The sequence below is a fragment of the Lontra canadensis genome, unplaced genomic scaffold (assembly GCF_010015895.1).
Source record: "Lontra canadensis isolate GAN:19392208 unplaced genomic scaffold, GSC_riverotter_1.0 scaffold190, whole genome shotgun sequence".
Lineage (NCBI taxonomy): Eukaryota > Metazoa > Chordata > Mammalia > Carnivora > Mustelidae > Lontra > Lontra canadensis.
This window is the reverse complement of record NW_022631184.1, coordinates 1332807-1356781: the sequence shown is the minus strand read 5'-3', so window position 1 is coordinate 1356781 and position 23975 is coordinate 1332807. Positions and strand designations below refer to the sequence as shown.

Genomic DNA, 23975 nt, shown 5'->3' with positions numbered 1-23975 from the left:
AAGGAAAGTTGGAATTGAAACCCCATTTGGTCTTTCCTGAAGCTTTTATTGCAAAGCAACCAAAAATTGTTGGCCAATTTAGCTGTTTCACATATTTTTCTCTTAAAGATATTCGATCCTGAGCGAGTGGGCTTCTGTGACCTTTTCCTGATTACCTTCCCTCTCAACTAACCAGGTTTTCCAGGTAGAGGCACGAGGTAATGTCACTTATTCTCTTTGTGAGTTCCTTCAAAATCTTCCTCTTTTCAGGAGCATCTCAAGAAAAGGAAGTCAGTAGAAGCATTTATAGTTCATTGTATTAATTGATATTAAAATCCCCCCGAGACATTGTTAGGAAACTTTGAACTTAGAGTTGATAAAAATACACTCTATACTTCAAACCACACAGAAATCTCACATGGATAATAAAATTTCCCAAGACAATCTGTTTAATTGATCCAAATAAAATCTTTCTTTATGATATAATATCTTTAGATTATTACTCAAACATAAACTCATTTAAAGGGGACTTTAAGGATAAAGAGATATAGGCATAGAGCAATGGTTCTCAAATTTGCCATGTATGGACATCACCTGGAGGGTCTATGAAAACACAGATTGTTGGGCCCCACTCAGAATTTCTGATTCAGCAACTCTAAAATGCAGTTCACAAATTTGGAATTTTATCAGTGAAGTTGCAGGATACAAAATCAACATACAGAAATCAGTTGCAGTTCTACATACCAACAATAAAATATCTCAAAAATAAATAAAACAACCCCATTTACAATAGCATTAACAATAATAAAATACAGAAGAATAAATTTAACCAAGAAAGTGAAAGATCTGTATACCAAAACTATAAGACTTTAATAAAAGAAATTGAAAAGTTACATATAAATGAAAAGATACTCCATGGTATCTTTCATGGTTCATGGATTGGAACAATTAATACTGTTCAAATGTTCATACTATCTAAAATCATCCATGGATTTAATGCAATCCCAATCAATTGGAATTCCAATGGGATTTTTATATGAAGAGAACAAGCAATCCTAAAATTTAAATGGGAGCACAAAAGACCATGAATTGTCAAAGCAATCTTAAGAAATAGGAACAAAGCTGGAGGCATCACAGTTCCTGACTGTAGACTATATTCATAAAAATGGTCTGGCACTTTCATAAAAATAGACACAAAGGCAATTGAATATAAACAAGAGCCCAGAAATAACTGTTTGCATACACATTTAACTAATGGTTGAAAAAGGAGTAGAGAATATTGAGTAGGGGCCCAAAATAATTTCTTCAATAAATGGTGTTGGGTAAAGTGGGTAATCATATATAAAACAATGAGTTTCAATCCCTAACTTACACCATTTAGAAAAAACAGCTTGAGGGGTGCCTGGGTGGCTCAGTGGGTTAAAGCCTCTGCCTTTGGCTCAGGTCATTATCTTGGGGTCCTGGGATTGAGCCCCACATCAGAAGCCTGCTTCCTCCTCTCTCTCTGCCTGCCTCTCTGACTACTTGTGATCTCTGTCTGTCAAATAAATAGATAAAATCTTTAAAAAAAAACAAACAGCTTGACATGGATTAAAGACATAAAATGTAAGACTTAACCTTTTAAAACTTCTATGAAAAAACATAGGAAAAATGCTCTTTGATATTGTTCTTGACAATAATATTTTTGGATATGTCACTTGAAAGGATTGGGGTACGTGGGTGACTCAGTTTGTTAAGTACCTGTCTTCAGCTCAGGGCATGATCTCAGGGTCCTGGGATGGAGTCCAACACCAGGCTCCCTGCTCAGTGAGGAGTCTGCTTTTCTCTCTCCCTCTGCCCCTACTCCTTTTTGTGCTCTGTCTCTGTCTTTCTCACAAACAAGCAAATAAAATCTTTAAAAAAAAAGAAAGCATAAGTAACAAAGGCAAAATCAACAAGTGGGACTACCTCAAACTAAAAAGCCTCTTCACAGCAAATGAAACAATTGACAAAATGAAAAGGGAATCTATAGAATGGGAAAAAAAATATTTGCAAACCATATATTTGATAGGGGGTTAATATCCAAAATATATAAGGATTTCATACAACTAACCAACAACAAACCCCCTAAAAACACTCCCCCAAACCCCAAAAACAAAAACCAAAAAATAAACAAAAAGCCAAATAACCTGTTTAAAATATGCACAGAGGGCTTGAATAGACATTTTCCCAAAGAAGACATTCAGATGACCAACAGGTACATTAAAAGGTGTTCAACATCACTGATCATCAGAGAAATGCAAATCAAAAACACAATGAAATACCACCTCACACCTGTAAGAATGGCCAAAATCACAGAGACAAGAGATAACAAGTATTGGCAAGGATGTGGAGAAAAGGGAACCCTCCCTCATGCTCTGTTGGCAGGAATGCCAACTGGTTCAGTTGCTATGGAAATTATAATATTCCATTATGTAATGTATACACAATATTCCATTATTACACAGCCATTAGAAAGACGGAAATCCTGCCAACGTGACAACATGGATGGACCCTTGAGAACATGAAATAAATCAGGCAGAGAAAGACAAACAATGTATGCTCTCATTTATATGTGGAATCTAAAAAGAAACAACAACAAAAGCCATACTCATAGAGGCAGAGAAACAGCAAGGGGCTGGGAGTGGGGTGGGGGAAAAGGATATTGGCCAAAGGGTCCAAACTTTCAGTTAAAAGATGAGTAAGTTCTGGGCTTTAATATAGACCACAATGACTATAGTTTGCAAAACTGTATTATACTTTAAAGATGCTAAATGTTCTTACCACACATATGTACAAAAAGTTAATTATATGGGATGATGGAGGGACTAGTCAACCCCATTGTGTTCATCATTTCACAATGTATGTTAAATCATCATCATGTGCACCTTAAACTTAGTCAATGCTATATCTCAGTTATATCTCAATGAAGCTGGAAGAAACGAAGATCCAGGTAATAGGGGGAAAAGAAAACGAATTTGGAATTCTAACAAATTATCAGGTTAGCTGATGATGTTGATCCTAGGATTACACTTCGGGAATTGCTGGCCTGCAGATTAGAAGCATTTGCACATGTTCTGTGTTTTCCTACAAGGAGAGTCAGGGTCAAACATAGGGGCCACATATCAGTCAGCTCTCTGACTTTTTCTTTGTCTCAGTATTGTTATTACTGCTCAAGGACCAGATAATTTCTAAAATTCCTGTAAGTTCTAAATATGTATAGGAATGTGCTTTTAAGAATTTCATATTCTGTAATGGGAATCCTAAGTACTTAATTGCCAAGATCTCACATATATACCCAAACTGAAACAAATGGAAGCAGTCACAAATACATGTATCCAAACACCAAGATGCAGACTTCATAACATTAAGAACATGCATTAACAATTACAATACTATATCAAAATTGTTGGTGACCAAAGTTAAGTTATGTTTTATGAATCTCAATCTATTTATAAGTAGATAAAAGATACTAACATATGCCAAGAGTTGTGGATTCTTCTAGAGTGTTTGGGAGGTCTGCAGGAGGCAAGAAAAGGCAATTTGTCCCTGGAAAGACATTAAGCACAGTGACTATGGACAGGAGAGGGGTAGACATTGTTGGGCCACTTGAACTAGACTGGACTGGCTAGACAGCAGCCTCACTATATGGCACCATGCATGTAGAAGCTGTAGTATACACTGGGTGTTGAAGAAGGAAAAGTGAAGTTTCCCTTGGCATCTCAATATGGCAATGACTGACCTCAGACTTTCCTACATGTTTTCCCTTACTCCATTCTTTCCCATGTTGGAGGGCACAGATTCAACTATTTGGGGTTCCTTGTCTCCCTAGAGTTTCATGGTTTTAATTTTGTGAACCCAGGACCAAATGAAGAAATTGATCTGCTTTTATTTTTACATGAAACCCAGAAATCCGTTCTCTTTTCATGAAAACCTGAGTGCCTTGTTTGGTAACTTTCCATGATGCTTCTCTGGGGCCTTTCTACATGAGGGAGTGGGTCATCCTCTGGATGAGAACACCAGTACCTAATGTCCTAGCTCCGTAAACAAACTGTTATCTGTCCCAAGGCCCCAGACTATTCCAAATTCCCAAGGGGACAGGATATTACATTTGCCTTTTCATCCCCTTGTGTACCAATAAAATGACACTTGTAAATTCTTAAAGCTCTTAGAATATATGCTTTCCTTTCTCCCTGGGGGTCACCTGACATCTCCATAGCCCTAGGGGACCTGTATATATGTGTGTGACATAAAGCATGCTGATTTGAAATGTGGCACTCTTCCACTTCCCTCTTGAGCTACAGAGGAAACACTAACTCAGGCTGGTCAAGAGAGCTTCAGACCATTGTTAAGATATTCATCATGCTGTGCCACTTAAAGATTCATTACCATTTTGATGGGGTAGACCTTTTCTGTGCTTAATCCTTCATCAGAGTTTTTGTTGGAATTTCTTCTGGAAGACCCAGAAACTAAATGGGAGCAGAATTAGCTGCCTTCTCCCCAAGAAAACTCCTGGTTGATCTTTGGAATTGAAATAAGGAGGGCTGACAGAATCTGGGAAAAACAAGAGTGAGGATGTGGATAGGAGCTTTGTGGTAGCAATGAGTTTCATTTCTGTATCTTTGGTCTCTTGTAATGAGGATATATAATTGTCTTGTGTGTTAGTTCTATTAAGGTTTGTGTCTGTTGCAGAAATTGAATACATTTTCTCATTGCCACTTGGCACATTAACTCCAGTTTGGAATAGAGTTACTGCATCAATTCAGAAATGACTGAATACACCAAATTCGAACAAAGTGGATCTATTACAAGTAGAAAGGAGAGAGTATATTCTACTTGCTTCCCCATTCCTAGCTGGGGCAATCCTAAGCCATCCCCTGACTTGATACACACACATCATATCATCCTTTCTGATTTCCCCAATGAACTGAACACCTATGTGTCATTCTGTTTTGGCACAGTGACCAAACAAGCATGGCAAATTTCCCCAGCAATGCTGAAAATGATCACAAACTTTTCTCCATAATGATGGACTTTAGTGTTAGGCCTTTATTGTTAAGTCTATGTGCAGGTTAGCAGAAGAAGCAGGAGGAAATGACCACCTTTAAACAAGTTTAAAATGATAAGAACAAGGGAGGGATGAAGAGTGGGAACTTTGAGTTAATGGGTTGGACTGGCATTATGGACCTCCCTAATACTGAGATCCTAATAGTTGGCCTACCCAACTTGCAGGGATGTTGTGACAATGGCTCAGAACTGTAAGTGGAGAAGATCTGGGAAACATCTGACCTATTGTAAATGTGGAAGAGTGATGGCTTTTAGGATGTGCTGTGTATCTGAAGCAGACAAAAAATAGCTCTACTGCTTGGAATTAAGTCCCACTCAGTGGTCACAGAATATCATTCAGGAAATTCTCCTCTGAGCATTGGTGCAGAGTCAGAGAATCAAGCCCACTGCATCAACCCAGCTTTAGACCTTTAGGCCAGAGCTATCAAAACTGGTGTAGACTTGTAATGTCATGTGACTACAGGTTTAGCTCTATCCTGTTTCAGTTTTCATTTTCAGCAGCTCCATTCCTTTCAATTTCATAGTTTAGATTAGAGAGGTGAGCTAAAGCATGTTAAAAAAATATGGTAATTTATGCTTAAAATACCTTTCTGGGGAGAAATACCTATAGAATGACACAGAGGACAGCCTCTGGATACTGGACATGAGATTGAGCATTGGGTCAACTTGCAATGAAGGAATAGCAAAATGAGAAATGTCACCTATTTTCTCAGCAATTTTGCTAAGTCTGGCCCTCAGTGATGCATGTTGCTAAGCAATTGGTGTTGAGTTTCTCCTTGCCACTCCTGGGAATCTCTTGAGCTTGGAAAAAAGCCATGACAGGTCTGTGGATACAGATGTGCAAATGATTCTTCCCAGCCAACACTGGGAATGTGTGTGGGAATGTCTCTCTTTGAGTACTCTGTTCATACAGTGAGGTCACACAATCTGGTTCTTAGGTGGTTGCTTCTCATCATTCTCTGCCCCCTTCTGTGTCTTCAAGGGGCTTTACTGGGGGTCCTATACCTGGAGTAATAATTGTCCCAGCTGGGTAGAGTTCATAAATTCTTCACAGTCAGGCTAGACAGGAGCTGACATCAGCCACACAGAGACACACACCTCAGAATGTTTCTGTACTCTTATTTCCACTGCTTCCTTCTTGCATGTTGTTTAAAGCTATTTCTTAATGGCTATTGGCATTTGCCATCCCCATGGCTGATACAAGCCCGGTGAACTCTAGTGCTACAAGGTGAACACCAGTAAAGTGGGAAACATGTACAGCTGAAAATGTTCAGGGCCTGTGCTGATACCACCAGTCCTGTAGAGATGTGAGGGGACTTGAGAAGTTCTAGCTTCCTTTACAGCACACACCAGGAAAAGCTAAGGCCTAGAGAGAGAATCTGAGTATCAGGATATACATGTGTAGATGTGCCTTTTACAGAGGCAGAGTACAGTCTATAATCTAGACTCTTTCTGATAGTGAGTGTCAAATCTTATTGGATTTAATTTCAATAAAATTATGTGTTGTTAAGGAATTGTGTGACATTCATATTTGTGAACTCCCTGAATATCATCCATGAATTTGATTATTTGTGTCTGTGCAAGTACTACTTTCTCTTCTGGAAATATATTTTGCTTAATCTGCCACATGTAAAATTCTCACCAGTGTTTTGGAAAACAACAACAACAACAAAACCCCCAAAAACCAAACCAAACCAAACAAAACCTCCCTCAGATACAGCAGTGTCCCTGAACATAAACTCTTCTATAGGGCATTCTCTGATCAACTGGGAATAATTTGCAACACACTCAGCTTTTTAACAAATCTTTTAGAGAACTTTTACTTCCTCTCTTCTTTCTAATTATTTGCAATTATTCACCAAACAGGGTAGCTTCTGAATTAATTCATCCTCACCCCTGCAGGAGAATCAGACACACTGTTTTGCATACAATAGGTATCAGTAAGTGTATGCTAAAAGTATGGAAGAGCAGATGACTTTCCTAACTTTATAGACCCACACATGGAAATTGGAGAGTGCTGGGTGAATCTTCATTTGCTGTCTTATCCAGTACTTGCTTGTGTGTTTCCATAACAGCTGGCAAAGACTATGGGAAGAGACAATGACAGCTACCAACAAGCATTCATCTTGCTGGGCTTTTCTGATCGCCCTCGACTGGAGATTATTCTCTTTGCTTTTATCTTGGTCTTCTACACCCTGACCCTTGCAGGCAACACTGCTATCATCTTGTTGTCAATCATGGATGCTAGACTCCACATGCCCATGTACTTCTTTCTTGGGAACCTTTCTTTCTTGGATCTCTGCTTTACAACGAGCATTGTTCCCCAGCTGCTGTGGAACCTTTGGGGTCCAGAGAAGACCATCTCCTACCATGGCTGTGTGGCCCAGCTCTATATCTACATGGTGTTGGGCTCAACTGAGTGTGTTCTACTGGCTGTCATGTCCTATGACTGCTATGTGGCTGTCTGCCGGCCTCTGCATTACACTGTGGTCATGCACCCACGTCTCTGCCTGCAGTTGGTGACTGTGTCCTGGTTCTGTGGCTTTTTACACTCCTTTTTCATGTGTCCCCAGACAATGCAACTCTCTCGATGTGGGCGCCACACAGTGGACCACTTTCTTTGTGAGATGCCTGCTCTGATTGCCATGTCCTGTGAAGACACCATATTGGTGGAAGCATTTGCCTTTGCCCTGGGTGTCGCCCTTCTCCTGGTCCTCATCTCCTATGGGATGATTGCTGCCGCTGTGGTGAGGATCAAGTCAGCCGCAGGGCACAAGAAAGCATTCAACACCTGCTCTTCCCACCTAACAGTGGTCTCCCTTTTCTATGGGACCATCATCTACATGTACCTGCAGCCAGCCAACAGCTACTCCCAAGACCAAGGCAAGTTCCTCACCCTCTTCTACACCATTGTCACTCCCAGTGTCAACCCCCTGATCTACACTCTGAGGAACAAGGATGTAAATGGGACAATGAAGAGGCTCCTGAAGGGAGAGAAGGGGGCCAAGGAAACATGAATGAGAGGAGTGCTGGGGTAATACATGAAGTTCTGGAGTCTGTCTCTTAGATATGTATGTGACGATGTGGAGAGCAAACTTTCAGAGTAGAGTGAACACAGCTGGACATGATGATTTCAAGTGTGACCTCATCCCTTGGTCTCTGGATGTGAACTGGTTTTCTTCAGTTTAAAGGCATCTACCTTAGGAAATCTCTCCTATACTTGCCTTTTACCCATCTTTGGGCTTCATCCACAACTACAGGGGATTGATAACACTAATTCAAAGCACACAGTCTGTAGATTAAGTGATGAGATGTCAAATTAAAATGAGACAACACCAGTGGCCTCCTCTTGAAGCACCTTTTTTTTTTTTTTTTAATGACTACAGTGATTTTTCAGAGGTGGGCAAAACAACATCAGTCAAATCATAGGACTCTGTCTAGATGTAGGTTGTTTCTTCTTAAGTGAGGAGTTTCCTGTTTTTGTTTTTTTGTTATTTGGCTTTTTAAGTTTTTATTTTAGTTCTAATTAGTTAACATATGGTGTAATATTTGTTTCATGTGTATGATATAGTGATTCAACAATTCCATACAACATCCGGTACTCATCACAGCAGGTACACCCCTTAATCCCCATCCCCTACTTGATGCATCCTCCCACCTCCCCTCTGGTGACCATCAGTTTGTTCTCCATAGTTAAGAGTCTATTTCTTGGTTTGTGCACCCTCTATCTGTCCCTTTTTTCTTTCTCTTTCTCCCTTTGCTCATTTGTCTTGTTTGTTTGCTTGTTTCTTTCTTAAAAAAGATTTTATTTGTATATTTGAGGGAAAGAGAAAGCATGAGAAGGAAGGGGAGTAGAGGGAGAGGAAGTTTCCCTGCTGAGTAGAGAACCAGATAGCTCTTGTGATTTTAGTTTCCATACAATTAAATTTTGAACTCATTAGTAGTCATATGTGGCCTTTCTTTATAATTAAAAAAGAACATTTAGGGGAGTTTGGATAGCTCAGTTGGTTAAGCTTCTAACTCGTGATTTTGCTTAGGTCATAATCTCAGGGTTATGAGCCCTGCACTGGGCTCCACACTCAGTGGGGTATCTGCTTGAGATTCTCTCCATCTGCCCCTATCTGCCCCTATCCACACTTGCACTCCCTCTCTCTCTCTAAAACAAACAAGTAAATATATATATATATATATTTCTTTTTTTTTTTTTTAATAGAACACTTAAGTTTCCATTTTAAGCTCAAGAAATCACCTAGGTGGCATCATCTTGGAAATAAAGGATGGAAGAAAAAAAATTTAAAAAAGATTTTATCTATTTATTTGGCAGAGAGATCACAAGTAGGCAGAGAAGCAGGCAGAAGAAGAGGGGGAAGGAGGCTCCCTGCTGAGCAGAGAGCCCAACATGGGGCTCGATTCAAGGACCCTGAGATCATGACCTGTGCTGTAGGCAGAAGCAAAGATGGAAGAAATTTTGTCTATTGTCCCAAATTCCAGTCCTTTTTAAAAAATCCTTATTCTCTTTGTTGAGTCTCTGTGACATAAGAATCACTAGCAATGCATCCACACACATGTAACGAGTTTATTTCCTGTTGTACTTTTCATCCCCATGATTTATTCATTCTATAACCAGAGATTTCTACCTCCTAATCCCCATCACCTATTTCACACATCCCCCACCAACTTCTATAGCAACCACCATGAGTCTGTTTCTGTTTTGTTTGTTCATTTGTTTTGATTTTTAGATTCCACATACAAAGAAATCATATGATATTTGCCTTTCCCTGTCTGAACAGTTTTTAGTAAAAACAAAAAAGATTCAAACAACCTTCTCTACTTAGAGCTTGAATAGTAAGATCAATTCTTGCCACAAATAATTCTCCTTTATTCCTTTTGACACAGTAGTATTTTCTTTAGATATTCAAATCCTATCAGTCAAGTTAAGAAAATATTGCTTTGGCAGCTGTCCTTCTATGATGATATTTAATTCTTACTTGTTTTTGTTTATTGATTGATTGATGAGAAAGTGCCTGAGTTGGGGGGGGGGTGCTTGAGGAAGGACAGAGAGAGAGAGAGAAAGAGAATCCCAAGGAAGGTTGACATGAGGCTTGATCTCATGACCCTGAGATCATGACCTGAGCTAAAGTTGACAGTTGAACACTTAACCGATTGGGCCACCCAAGCACCTCCTTCTATGATGATTTTTTTAACCACTTCTCTTTGTTTATTCTTTCATAGTTTAATGTTTACAAGATAGTAACAAGTAGAATTTATTTATTTTTTTTTAAGACACAACTGTTCTCTTTATTTTTTTCCTATTAACATATAATGTATTATTTGTTTCAGGGGTACAGGTCTGTGAATCATCAGTCTTATGCAATTCATAGCACTCACCATAGCACATACTCCCCAATGTCCATAGCCCAGCCACCCTCTCCCTACCCTCTCACCCCCCAGCAACCCTCAGTTTGTTTCCTGAGATTAAGAGTCTCTTATGGTTTTTATCCCTCCTGATCCCATCTTGTTTCATTACAAGTGGAATTTATTGAACATTGTCTATGACACTATGGTTAGCCCTTTTCCTATTTTATCTGAGCTAATATTTATAATAACACTGACAGGTAAACACTATTAATATTCTCTATATAAGAAAGCTGAGTCTAAGAGGGTTTATTATAAGAGGCTTAATTTGGGGTTGAATTCCTGTTTCCTGGATTGGTACTTACATTGTCATATGACTCTGTCAGACCCCAATGACTCAAGTCCAAGAACATGAGACTTGAAAAGGATAGAAGTAGGTTAGTGAGGGAAAGCACATCCATTGATACAATCCTCCATGTCTTAACCTCTCAGACTAAAATAAGCGGACAGCTTTATCTTATTTATCTCTTCTGAAGTCACTCCATTAAGGACACTTATCACCAGCTCCTGTTCAACAAAGCCCGAGGAAACTGGATGACACCCAATGTTGGCCTGGAGGCTAAGACCCAATTCTGTTGGCTAAGGCTGCACTGTGTTCTCCTGGGCATGAAGGCTGGGGCCAGAGTGTGTAAGGGAAGGAGAGGAGGCTTGTGGACTAGGGGAGTGGTCCAATGTGCTGTCTTTGCCTTCCTCTTTGGAAATCTATTTTACCAGGCCTGATATAGGTTTGTTGCCTTCACAACTCTTTTCCAGATAATGCAAAACTCATATAAATTTTGTCCTTCAGTCTTATCAGTAAGAATCCCCAGAAACTTGTCTCTAATATTTAATTTTTAATAACAAAATCTTTGTTGGTGTTTCTAATGTAGGTATGCAATCAAACTTGGGATTCCATTACCAATACTAAGCCATCACTGCAGCTTATAACTTTGACAAATTTGAAAATTCCTCAAAGGTTTATAGTAAATTTTTCAACACTGACAACATCCAGGTCTTTCTTCTCAAGTCAAAGATATTTAATCAATGCTTACTAACTTGAACCATATTTTCATTGAAGCCACTGTTTTTCCTGCAATTGTGGGATCCTCTCACAAGAAAATATGAATCTTTTACATCTCTAAGTGTAGCTCCCTGCCCTCTTGATGTGAATTTGCTTCGGGAGGGTGAGGAAAGTAGATTCCAAGTGTACAGTGTGGTCAGGGAGCACAGGGCTGATGGATTTGACCTTATGTCACCTTTAGAAGAAGAAAAACATCAGATTCCAGGAGGATTTGCATATGGAGCAGACTCTTAGCCACCTGTAGAGCTACAGAGATCAACTTGAATACTATTTAAAATACTTAGAAATGTAAATAAATTATAATGTCTTTGCAAGTAGGAGCAATGTATTTTTATACTATTTCTCCCAAAAGGATGTTTGGCACAGTGATAAATACATAATAAATCTTTTATAAAATATGTTGATTTATAATAAGAATAAAGAATGGTATATAAAGCACAAGTAAGCTTTATTATAATCTTTCATTTTGTAATTTGAAATTACTGTTCATTTTCAGTATTTGTGATACTATATCTGATATACCAAAACTCTGGTTTTGAGAAAATAATTAGTGGTATTAATAATGACAAATAATCATTTATTCAGTGATTTGGGATTTTGCTCACTTTTTCTTATTCAGCCAGCAAGTATTTACTGAGGATCTATGACATGTCACACATGATGCTGGGATGATGGAGATACAAATATGAAACACAAAGAAAAGGAAAGTGCAGTCTGTCATTGATAACGTGATATGGGATGAATTGGGTGGGCACTTCACTTGATTGTTGAAGTTTGGTTTTCTGCAGGAGATGATGGAGTTCTGTGTTTGAAAGATGAGTAAGTTTGAAAGTAAAAGAGTAGAAATAAGGTGCTGTAGTAAGTAACAAAATGTATGTGTTAAGGCAAGGAGAGGATGGAACATATCCTGAGATAGTAATTTGAGGTATCTGGATACAAGATCCCTAAGGGTAATGGTTGTGGGTAAATGCAGAAGTGTGCATAAAAGCCAGATCTTTAAATGCTCCCAACTAATACTCAGTTGGGAAACTTGGATTTTATTTTTCCTCCAATGGAAAGGAAATTAATGTACTTAGGAAAGATAGTGACACTGATAGGGTACATTTTAGGCAGATCATTTGCTACAATTTAAAGGATGACAGAGAAAATAAAAGGAGGAAAATATTTCAGTAATCTGACTGAGAAGTTATGAGAATTTGAGGAAGGAAATGGGTGAAGATGAAGCAGAGAAATTGGATTTTGGAGATGTTAGAGGAATGGACTCAGGACCAGGGATCTGACTGGAAATAAGTAATGAGCAACAGAGAATACCCTAGACCCAATCCCTGGTGCTTGCTTTGCTTTTCTGGATGTAGAAGGAACATGTTGGAGCTGGTGGCTGGAATATGTTGGAGCTGGTGTCTGAAGAGCACAATTTCAGTCACATCATCTGACAGCATAGTTATCTCCCAAATCAGAAGGATCTCAGAAATTTATTTAAGACCAGGAGAAAAAAACATCCCATAAAAACATCTATGTCAGACTCATCCTTCATTTTGAGGAAGGAGATCTTGGCCCAGAAGGTCTCATTCTCATCAGGTTTTTGCTCACAGACCCCCAGCTGTGGAAGTGAGTCATTTAGTTTGGTATGATTATTTCTGAGTCACAACCCTGAGCTGACAGTTGCTAGTGGGGTTTCCTTGTCATCTCCATCAGAATGAGCCACAGGCCTGGGCAGAAGTGATGATAACCTAATGAGAGATCTGCGTCACAGATCAAACTGTTTGAAATCTTACTGCACTGTGCAAAGTTGGAGACACTTTAATCCCTCGGGTCCTGCCTCATCTGTCTGATTTAATTCTGTCTGAGAGCAGGAAACTACCTGATGGGTCAGAGGGTCAAGAACTGAAGAATTAATTCAGTAAACTGTCTGCTTAAACTTATTCTTGTAAATTACTCACGTTGTTTGTATTAATTATTCCATTCCTCTACTTGTCACTGGAGGCATAATTACACATAACAGTCAAGCACTGGTTTTGCCAGTCCACTCAAGATCATCTAGGTTAACAAATGTTTCTCTGAAATATGAATTTTCTTGGTCATTATTTCTGTTTTTCATATCTTAATGGCCTTGGAAATACTATATTCCAGAGAGAATAATGAATCTAAAATTTGATAATCATTTCTACTTGACAGCTGATGTGGGGAACAAAGGCAAAAGAAAAACAAATTAAATTTCCCTACTACTTATAGCCCATTGGCAAGTCCTTTAGACAGGTAGTGACCTTCTTCTGGGAACTCAGCTGCCTCAATGTTAATACTTCGCTAAGGGCAAAAGACAATCTTGGCTTAACATCCTACCCTCCAGGATCCTGTGAGTCTATAACGTATAGAAATTCCTTTGGAAACTCCCTTTATCTCTATCCCCCAACATGTGTTAACAATCATCCTCCAAACATGGTTCTCATGACTAAGATTTTATTAGACAGTAATAGAGAGTAGATAGTAATAAAGGGCCTTTTCCTAACAGTATCTAACCCCTCAAGTTCCTGAAAACCTTGCTTCCAAATTCCTTGAGACTTATGCTATCCCTAACCCCCTCCCAACTTGAAAGTATATAATGGGCCACTCCTCATGACCCCAGTGCAGCTCTTTCTGCCCACGGGTCCTGTCCCTGTGCTTTAATAAAAACACTTTTTTTGCACCAAAGACACCTCAAGAATTCTTTCTTGACCATTTGCTCCAATTCCAACAATTCCATATCAACAGCTTTTCAAATAAGAGTAAAAGAGTCCCTGTTAAATTAAAAAAATAATTTGGATTATCTTAAATTTTATTTTTTAATTTTTCATAAAGTCAAGTTGTAATTCTTGGTGAATAGTTCTATGATTTTGTATACATATATAGATATATGTAACTACCATCAAGATCTGAATATGTCACCACTGAAAAACTTTCTTGTCTTATGCCATCATTGACAGTCTTCCCAAATCTAAATTTTGGCAACCACCATATTTTTGTCATTTTGAGTCTCGAACAATCTACAAATGAAATGATACAGTACCTTGGTTAGTTTTAATATTGGCTTCTTTTATGGATAAAGATTCGTATATATATACAATAGACTATTACTCAGCCATCAAAAAGAAATGAAATCCCGCCACTTGCAATGACATGGATGGAACTAGAGGATATTATTCTAAGTGAAATAAGTCAATCAGTGAAAGACAATTATATCATACGATTTCACTCATATGTGGAATTTAATAAACAAAATAGACAAGCATAGGGGAACGGAGGAAAAAAATAAAATAAGTTGGAAACAGAGAGGGAGACAAACCATGAGAGTCTCTTAAATGTGGGGAACAAACTGAGGGTTGTTGGAGGGGAGGTAGGTGGGGGGATGAGGTAACTGGGTGATGGGCATTAAGGAGGGCATTTGATATAATGAGCACTGTTGAATCACTGAATTCTACCTCTGAAACTAATAATACATGCTATGTTAATTAATTGAATTTAAATATGCTTTTAAATATTTTATTTATTTATTTGATAGAAAGAGAAAGAAAGAGAATGAGTGGTGGGAAGGTTAGAGGGAGAAGCAGACTCCCTGCTGAGCAGGGAGCCTGATTTTGGACTCAATCTTGGGACTCTGGAACCACCCAGGCACCTCTGAATTTAAATAAATAAATAAATAAAAAGAAAACAAAGAAAGAGGAAAAAAAGATTGACTTTTTTCAATGAGCAGAATGTCTTTGAGATTTAAACAAATTGTTTGTCAGTAATACATTCTACGTTTTACTGAGTAGAATTGCATTGTGGGGGTGACATCAGTTTGTTTATTCACTCACTTGTTGAAGGATATTTGGGATGTTTCCAGTGTTGGGTAATTATAAATAGAGCTGCTATGAACTTTTGAATACAGGTTTCCAAAGGAACATAAGATTTCATTTCCCTGGGTTAAGTACTCAGGAGTGGGACTACAGGGTCGTAGGGTAAGGATATATTTGCTTTAAAAAGTACAAAACCATTTTCCAGAAAGGTATGGCATTTTGCATTTTCAAAATCAATGTATAAGAATTCCAGATGTCAACTTCATAAGCACTTGTTAGTGTCAGTTTGAGTTAGACTAATAGGTGTGCAATGACATTTCATCATGGCTTTAATTTCCCTAATGTCTACTGAGGTTGAACATCCTTTCATGTGCTTATTGGGTACCTAAATGGGGCATCTCTTCATCAGAAAGGGGCCCCCAAATGTGGGGTGATGATCAGGTGGAAGCTTGTGCATGCAATGAAAGAATTCACCTGAGACAAAACAAAGGAGATAGAAGTGTACTGAATACATTGCAAGGGAGTGTTGGACAGGACAGCAGAGAGAAGTTGTTTGCAATGAGGCAGTGGTGGGGGTTGGAGCCAAGGCGGAAGGTGAGGAGGAATGGGGATGTATCAAATCCTCCCTTTTTTGGTATCTGTGCTCTGTTGTAAGTAGGCTGTTGGTCAGCTAGGGTGTATGAATATTGTGAGGTGGGTCACCCAATGGTCCCATCTGTATTCCATTGCTCAAGATTGTTTGCCTAAAAGTGACTTCTACACTAGGTTCACCCATATATCCTTTTCATTAAATCAGTCTCTTGTTTTGTTCATTTTTCAGAATTGGGTTAATTGTTTTTTTCTTTCTGAAGAGTTTTGAGTGTTTTTTTTTTTAAACTTATTTAAATTTATAATTTTTTAGAAAGAGCGTGAATGTGTGTGCATGTGTGGGTGGGGTGGGGAGGTGAAGAGGGAAAGGGAGGGAGAGAAAATCCTACGCAGGCTTCATGCTCAATACAAAGCCTAATCTGGGGCTCATCTCACAACCCTGAGATCATGATCTGAGCTGACATCAAGAGTCACACTTAACTGACTAAGCCACTCAAGTGTCCCAAGTTCTGAGTGTTCTTCAACAATCATGGAAGGAATTCACTTAATGGATATATAATTTGTAAATATTTTATCACAGCCTCTAACTTTGCCTTTTATTTTTTCAACAGTGTCTTTCTGAAAGCAAATTTCCATTTGGATCGAATCCCATGTATCATTTTTTCTAACATATTTGACTTTATGGTGTCATGAATTTTTTGTCTAACTCCAGCCCAAAAAGATTTTTCTCTATTGTTTTCTACTAAAAGTTTTATGATTTTACATTTTACATTTGGATCTGTAATCCATCTGAGTTATTTTTATGGAAGGTGTTGAGTTTAGTCAGATGACCACAATTTTTTGTTTTTGAATGTCCAGTTCCAACAATTTGCTGAAAATGCTTGAAGAATTGCTTGTGTTTATTTGTCAAAAATCAGTTAGCTACAGTTCTGTGGGTCCATTTCTCAGCTCCTGTTCTGTTCTGTTGACCTATGTGTTTATCGCTTAATAATGCTATATTGATTATTTCAGCTTGACAGTAAATCTTAAGAACAGGTACTGTGATTTCTTCAACTTTAATCTTAATTTTAAAATTTGATCTAGATTTTCCTTTTCGTTTCCATATAAATCAGAATTAACTTGCCTGTATCACCAAAAATGTTGCTGAAATTTTTATTGGAATTGCATTAAATCAATGGATCAAATTGAAGTGAATTGGCATCTCTACCATTTTGAGTTTTCTTATCCTTTAACATAAAGTTGTTTTCTTTTATGGTTTCAGCAGCTTTTTCAGGTTTTAGCATACAGATCCTTTTTGCCATATTCTAGATTCTGTGATAGAAATATTTCTTTGGGGGGCACCTGAGTGGCTCAGTGGTTTACACATTTACCTTTAGCTCAGGTCGTTTTCTCAGGGTCCTGGGATCGAGGCCTGCATCGGGCTCTCTGCTCAGGGGGAGGCTGCTTCCCCCTCTCTCTCTCTGCCTGCCTCTCTGCCTGCTTGTGATCTCTGTCAAATAAATAAATAAAATCTTTTAAAAAAATGAAAAAGAAATATTTCTTTGGAAATACGTCAGTCAAAAAAAAGAAAATTATAGGATTTCACTCATGTAAAATTTAAGAAACAAAACAGAGTAACATAAAGGAATTGAAGGAAAAGTAAAACAAGAGATTAGTGAGGGAGGCAAATCATTAAGAGACTCTTAACTGTAGGAAACAAACTGAGGGTTACTGGAGGGGAGTGGGGGGAAGGATGGGGTAACTGGGTGATGGGCATTAAGGAAGGCACGTGATAGAATGAGCACTGGGTGTTCTATGTAACTGATGAATCACTCAATTCTACTCTTGGAACTAATAAAAATCCGATGCTGATATTGATTTGGTCAAATAATTCAGTGGTGCACCAGTTTGACCATGTTCCTCATTGTTCCCTAGAGACCTGCTATTTTAACTAAACAGGGGTTTCCCAGTCCACTTTTTTTTTTTTTTTTTTTTTTTTTTTTCAGAAAACCTTGTTACCTTTTCTGCTTCCCAAATTACCCACCCATACTTTCCCAAACTGTTGTATTAATTTAGGGAAGAATGAATGGGTACAACCTCTCAGGTTTCACCAGATGGTGCAAAAAATAATGTGTATATGGGCTTATGCTACTAGCAATAAATGGAATCCATTAATTTTATTGATACAACAATATTCGAAGAACTGTGCTTTGTATACTGTACAAAGTATTCTAAATTCCTGTCTTCAGCAATTTTGCAGTTTGTTTTTCCTACAAGAACTCTAGATCCTTTGTCAGGGCTTCTTTTCCTGTTGTCTATCTCTGGCTAGAGAATGACTTATTGTGCAGGTTTAGGTGTCTCTGTTTGCCTTGTTTTGTTTCTTATCTGTGGACCAGCGTCATTTGTCTTCTGCCATCTGTACTGACCATTCGTTATACGTCCAGATTTACCCTTCCAAAACTGGAACACAGGCATTGTTCAAATGTAGACAACCCAGGAAGAAGCAGGATGTTGTTGATCTGCCACAACAGCAGGACAAGTAGGAGATCCACAGCTGTTTCTCTGTAGCCCGTGAACTCAGCTGACCCTCCTCTTCAGACTCTGGGTGAGGACAAGGGCAAGCCCCACTCTTGGTCACTGCTTTCCTTCTTGGAGGAAGCTCCCCTCTTCTACCACCTGACCCCATGGACACAAGGGGATGACTCTGAGAAGAGGCTTCATCAATCTAGGGACAACATCTCATCCCAGACCTACTCATCATTTCTTCTAAGAACTTGGTGCAGGTCAGTATAAACAATGATGGTGCTGCAGTGAGGGGGAAATATTACCCAAAAAGACCTGCTGGCCAGTGTATTTCATTTGAGATCATGGGCTCCCAGAACACTGTCCTAGAACACTGATGCATTTGTAAGTTTAAGCATATGAGTCTTATATTTTAGGAATTATTTTGTTATTCTTTCCTAACAAATATTATGATTTTCATTTAAAAAAAGAAACATTCGAGTGCCTTTAAATACAAGTGTTTTAAGGAATGCTCTGAAAACCCCATGATGTAGTCATTAATATTTCCTCCTAAGAGGAAACCAGTTCTTGTTGTCACAATGGAATCCAGGGAGTGTGTGGATCTACATCTCAGATCTACATCTCAGATCGCAGGACAAAGGGCTTTAAACCCTGCCGCAGTCTCACAAACCTGCATTTTTGTAACAGGTAATCAGTGAGGTGGTTGGTTAGGCAAATGTATTTTTCAGACGTTTGATAAGCTTTCTAGATTTCTATGCACATTTATTTAGTAGTCTCTGTTTGAACATAAATTTCAGGAAGCTTGAGAGTGTTCAGAACAACCCATGCAAGCTAATACAGTATTCAGAAAAATCCCAAGAGCTGTGGTAGAGGATGTGGACACAGAGAGCTGGAATTCAATCAAGTAACCTTCCTTAAACGTGTGACCTCTAAGGTGTGGTGACTGGGCTCAGGTCCTATGGACATCTCAGCCCCATTTCCAATGGCCAGTCCATTAGAACATAAGTCTGACAGTTCTGGGGCTCCTCGGGAAGAATGCTGCCATCAGGAAATGGGTGGCTTATCTCCTTCCAGACATCTGACTTCTCCTGAGGTCATAAAGATCTCCCCTCCCTGTGTAATTGTTCCACCTCATCTGTAACACCACCACCCCTAGATGGGGAAGAGCTAATGATGAGGACATGTGAAGTGGGCAAAACCTCTCTAGACCTTTGCCAGAGTAATTACACAGATGGAAATGTACCCCTGTGTTTTCTTGGTCTGTGGTGAGTCTATAAATACACCTAAATACTGATTGGTGGGTCACCTTGGGCAGCTCAGTTGGTTTAGTGTCTGCCTTCGGTTCAGGTCATGATCTCAGGATCCTGGGATCAAGCCCCATGTCAGGCTCCCTGCTCAGTGGGGAGTCTGCTTCTTCCTCTGCCCCTCCCCCTGCTCATGCTCTCTCTCAAATAAATGAATAAAATAAAAAAAATAAAAGATCGGTTATGAAAAGCAATGGTAACATTATAAGGATGTTTGTACCTGATGAGATCACCGTAGATCCAAAATCTTTTTGTGTTCATGGAACTAGTGTTCAGGTGACCCAATGGCGATTGAGACCAGGAAGCTTACTGTTCCTGGGCAAACCTACATTTATTTGGTGGGCTCCCAGGAGGGCTGGACTATTGTCATTGAGGGTATGGCATTCAGGCCAGTAGGTGGGAAGCAAGGACAGCAGAGCAGGGTGGACAGTGTGAGGACTGTTAGCTGGTCCGGGGAGTATGGGAGGCCCACAGCCTCCATGAGAGGATTGCCTGCACCCTACAGGAAGATCTCCCACACCAGTGAGGCGGGACCACTTCTTTCTGGCATATTTTTGAAAATGCACAAGGGGATAATTACGCCTCCACTTTCTCTTTCCTAAATGCCATTCAGATAATTTGTCTGACCCTGCTGGGGTCATGGATTTTGGTTTAGTATCTTTAAGATACCAGACTCCAGACATGGAACAAAATCATGAGTGAGCACACAGGGCAAGTACTGAGTGGTTCCTCATGCTAAGAGAGTGAAATGCTCTTACACACACATACACACACGCACACATGATGAACATGCGAGTTAGATAGAGAGTTCCTTTCACAGACTGTATATGTATCTAATTACCATGGTGTACACCTTAAATATCTTACAATTTTATATGCCAACCCTACCTCAATAAAGCTGACATATATAAGTATATATGATTCATATACACATAAGTTCTAAAAACCTGGAAGAAGAAAGTAGAGAAAACAAGTATATATATAAATTTATCAATAGCTATTGTCTATGAGTAGATGGGATTATGCAATTATTTATTTCTTCAATGGTCTTTTTTTCTGTAACAAACATGAATTGCTCTTATGATGACTTGTTTTAAAGTAACTAACTAAACAGATAACAAGTTCCTGTCTTTGGGGTATCACTCTTCAGCTAAAAACAAGAAAGAAAAATAAAAGTGTTGTCCCTTTTATGTGTGGTGATTACAAATCAAATGTTATGTCTTATTATAACATTTTTTTAAAAGATTTTATTTATTTATTTGACAGACAGAGATCACAAGTAGGCTGAGAGGGAGGCAGAGAGAGAGAGAGAGAGGAGGAAGCAGGCTCCCTTCTGAGCAGAGAGCCTGATGTGGGGCTCTATCCCAGGACCTTGGGATCATGACCTGAGCCGAAGGCAGAGGCTTTAACCCACTGAGCCACCCAGGTGCCCCTACAACATGGTTTTTAAATTTAACTTTAAAAAAATAATAATTTTAGGATTCTTCTACTAAAAAAAAAAAAGAAGAAGAAAAAAGAAATATTCCTCGTGTCCATATTATATTTTCCAAACTTGCAATTCATGCTGACCTACTCTAGTTCTTGGTATGCATTTTCACTTGGATATCCGCAGAGATGCTGCATTCATAATATACTCCTTCTCCAAGCCATCCCTTAAGCTGGTTTGTCAACAATTTCCAAGTTGTTTTTTCAAAATGCTGGCTTTCATGGTCCTTTGTGCATGGTTTCATCTCAGACAATAACTTCTTCCTGAGTTTAGGGTCTGTACCTTTCTGTTTGGACCGCAAGAGGATATGCCCCATGGGTAGGCATGCATTTACAGACTCTCCATTTATGCCGTATTCTAACTTCTCCAACAGCTGGATCCTTGTCAGTCCCAAACAAGTTGATGGCAGGAAACTGTGTCCGTACAGCTAGCATTTAATTGTTGATATGGAGGACATATGCCTTAATTTCTGAATGTTGGAAGTGTTCATAAGCCAAATATTTGATTGGTGTCTATTCAATAATGTAAATACTTAGTCCGCTTTCACTGAAGCAATGCAGGTAACACACACACACACACACACACACACACACACACACACCACCGCCCCAGGGTAGATCTCCCAAAGCTGCTGCAAAAATAACCCTGCACAATGCTTCTTACTATTTCCTTTAACTGACCCATTGAGCATAGTTTTAGGTTGAGCTGGAAAAGTGAAAGTGAAAAAGTGAAAAAAAAGTGAAAAAGAATGTCCTTTATTTCTGCTCATTCTGTGAATGCTCATGGGAGGGAAGGAAATCCCTTCACCTCTGCACAATCAAATCTGCTTTTGATTTCTTGGATAACTAACTCTACCTTCATCACTGGGTCAGGAGACTGGACCAAATCATTGACAGCTCAGAGTCAAGTAAATTCCAGGCTGTTTTATTTCAAGGGCCCCAAGGCTGTTACTTTCCTGACAGCATATAGGTAATTCAAGTATTTTATGATAGACCCTGTCTCTCATTCCTGTCTATATCCGCAGCTTACAGTTCAGAGTCCAGCACAGAGTGAGTCACCCATACATTTTTCTTTCTTCCTCCAGTTGAGTTTATAATCATGAAACATGAGAGTGATCATACTAATTGAAGCCATTGTTCCACAAATTTTAGCAGGTAATTTGTCAGTTAGCAGAGAAATAGGCTTAAAGTTTGTGGATTCTGACAAAAGTATTTGCTTTTTCCCCCTAAATTATTTTAGTGCTAATTATATCATTGAAAGCTTATTTTTTAAAAAAGATCGATCTGCTTATCTCACTTAACCAGATTATAAAATATTGAGGCCAAAGTTATGGCTTTCATTGCTTTACAGACAAATATGTTTTTAGTACCTCAGCCTCCAGTTCCAGGAATGGGCAGGCAGGTGACCCAGTTCAGGTGTGAGGGGACTCAGTGAAATGCATCCACTCTTGGGACAAAACAAGGTATACCATTTTCTGCATGAGTGATAGCACAGATGTTAACCTCTGCAAACAGGTTTATCAAGCCAAGAGTGATGGAAAGAAGTAACACGAGCTCTGGAGGAGACTTCATTCTGGTGGGGTTCTCTGACCGCCCAAAGTTGGAGACGATTCTGTTTTTCATTAACAGAGTTTTTTACCTTCTGGCTGTGGCAGGGAACTCAACCATCATCTTTTTCTCCCTGGTGGACCCTCGACTGCACTTGCCTATGTACTTCTTCCACTGCAATCTGTCCCTCCTGGATCTCTGCTACACAACTAGCAGCATACCTCAGATGCTGGTCAACCTCTGGGGGCCACGCAAGACCATCACTTATATAGGTTGTTTGTCCAACTCTTTGCTTTCCTGTCTGTGGGGGGCACTGAGTGTATTCTCCTTTCAGTCATGGCCTATGACCGCTTTGTGGCTGTTTGCAAGCCACTCCACTACATGGCCATCATGCACCCACAGTTGTGCCTGCAACTGGCAGCCTTTGCCTGGCTCAGTGGGATCCTCAACTCCGTGCTCATGTCCCCACTGACCACGTCCCTGGGGCGCTGTGGCCAGCGCCTCATCAACCACTTCGTGTGTGAGATGCCAGCCATCATCCACATTTCCTGCGTGGACACCAGCCGCGTTGAAGGCTTAGCTTTCTTCCTGGCCATCCCCATCGTGCTGGTGCCTCTCACCATGATCCTCGTGTCCTACGGCTACATTGCAGCTGCGGTTGCACGCATCCGGTCTGCAGCGGGGAGGCGCAAGGCTTTCAACACCTGCTCTTCGCACAGAGCGGTAGTGTCCCTCTTTTACAGCAGCATAATCTACATGTACATGCAGCCTGGGAATGTGGCCAGCCAGGACCAGGGCAAGTTCCTCACACTCTTCTACTGTCTAGCGACCCCCACTCTGAATCCTTTCATCTACACGCTGAGAAACAAAGACGTGCAAGGGGGCCATGCGCAAGGTTCTCGGGAAAGACAGTGGTGCATTGGGAACGGGAGTGCACTGAGGGAGGCTGGCCTCCCAGCGCTCAGGTGCTTCGGGTCTGGGGAGACTGAGGTGCTCCAGAGCAGGGACGGTGCGCAGGGTGGCGCACAGACGCTGAAGTGTGGGTGCAGCGGGTCTACTCTCTTTCAGGAGTCCTAAAGCAGTGTCTCTGCTTGTGGGGGCTGGACGGAACCCCTGTCCTTCCAGGTGACAGTGTTAACCGCGGGAGATAGTGTGCTGGGGGAATGAGGGATGCTACTTCCTCTCTGCTCAGTGGGG

At 39.8% G+C, this 23975-nt stretch overlaps 1 protein-coding gene and 1 pseudogene across 1 annotated transcript; both read left to right on the top strand.

The window, feature by feature from the left end:
- Nucleotides 1-7151: 7151 nt before the first annotated feature.
- On the top strand, nucleotides 7152-8081 carry LOC116861087 (putative olfactory receptor 2W6). The gene has a single exon (XM_032847577.1). It carries the CDS (start codon nucleotides 7152-7154, stop codon nucleotides 8079-8081), a length of 930 nt encoding a protein of 309 aa, XP_032703468.1.
- Nucleotides 8082-22764: 14683 nt separating this feature from the next.
- On the top strand, nucleotides 22765-23718 carry LOC116861105 (annotated as a pseudogene).
- Nucleotides 23719-23975: the final 257 nt, after the last annotated feature.

What these genes read in the sequence shown, in the direction of transcription:
- LOC116861087 (XM_032847577.1), top strand. Translation starts at nt 7,152, where the DNA reads ATGGGAAGAGACAATGACAGCTACCAACAAGCATTCATCTTGCTGGGC.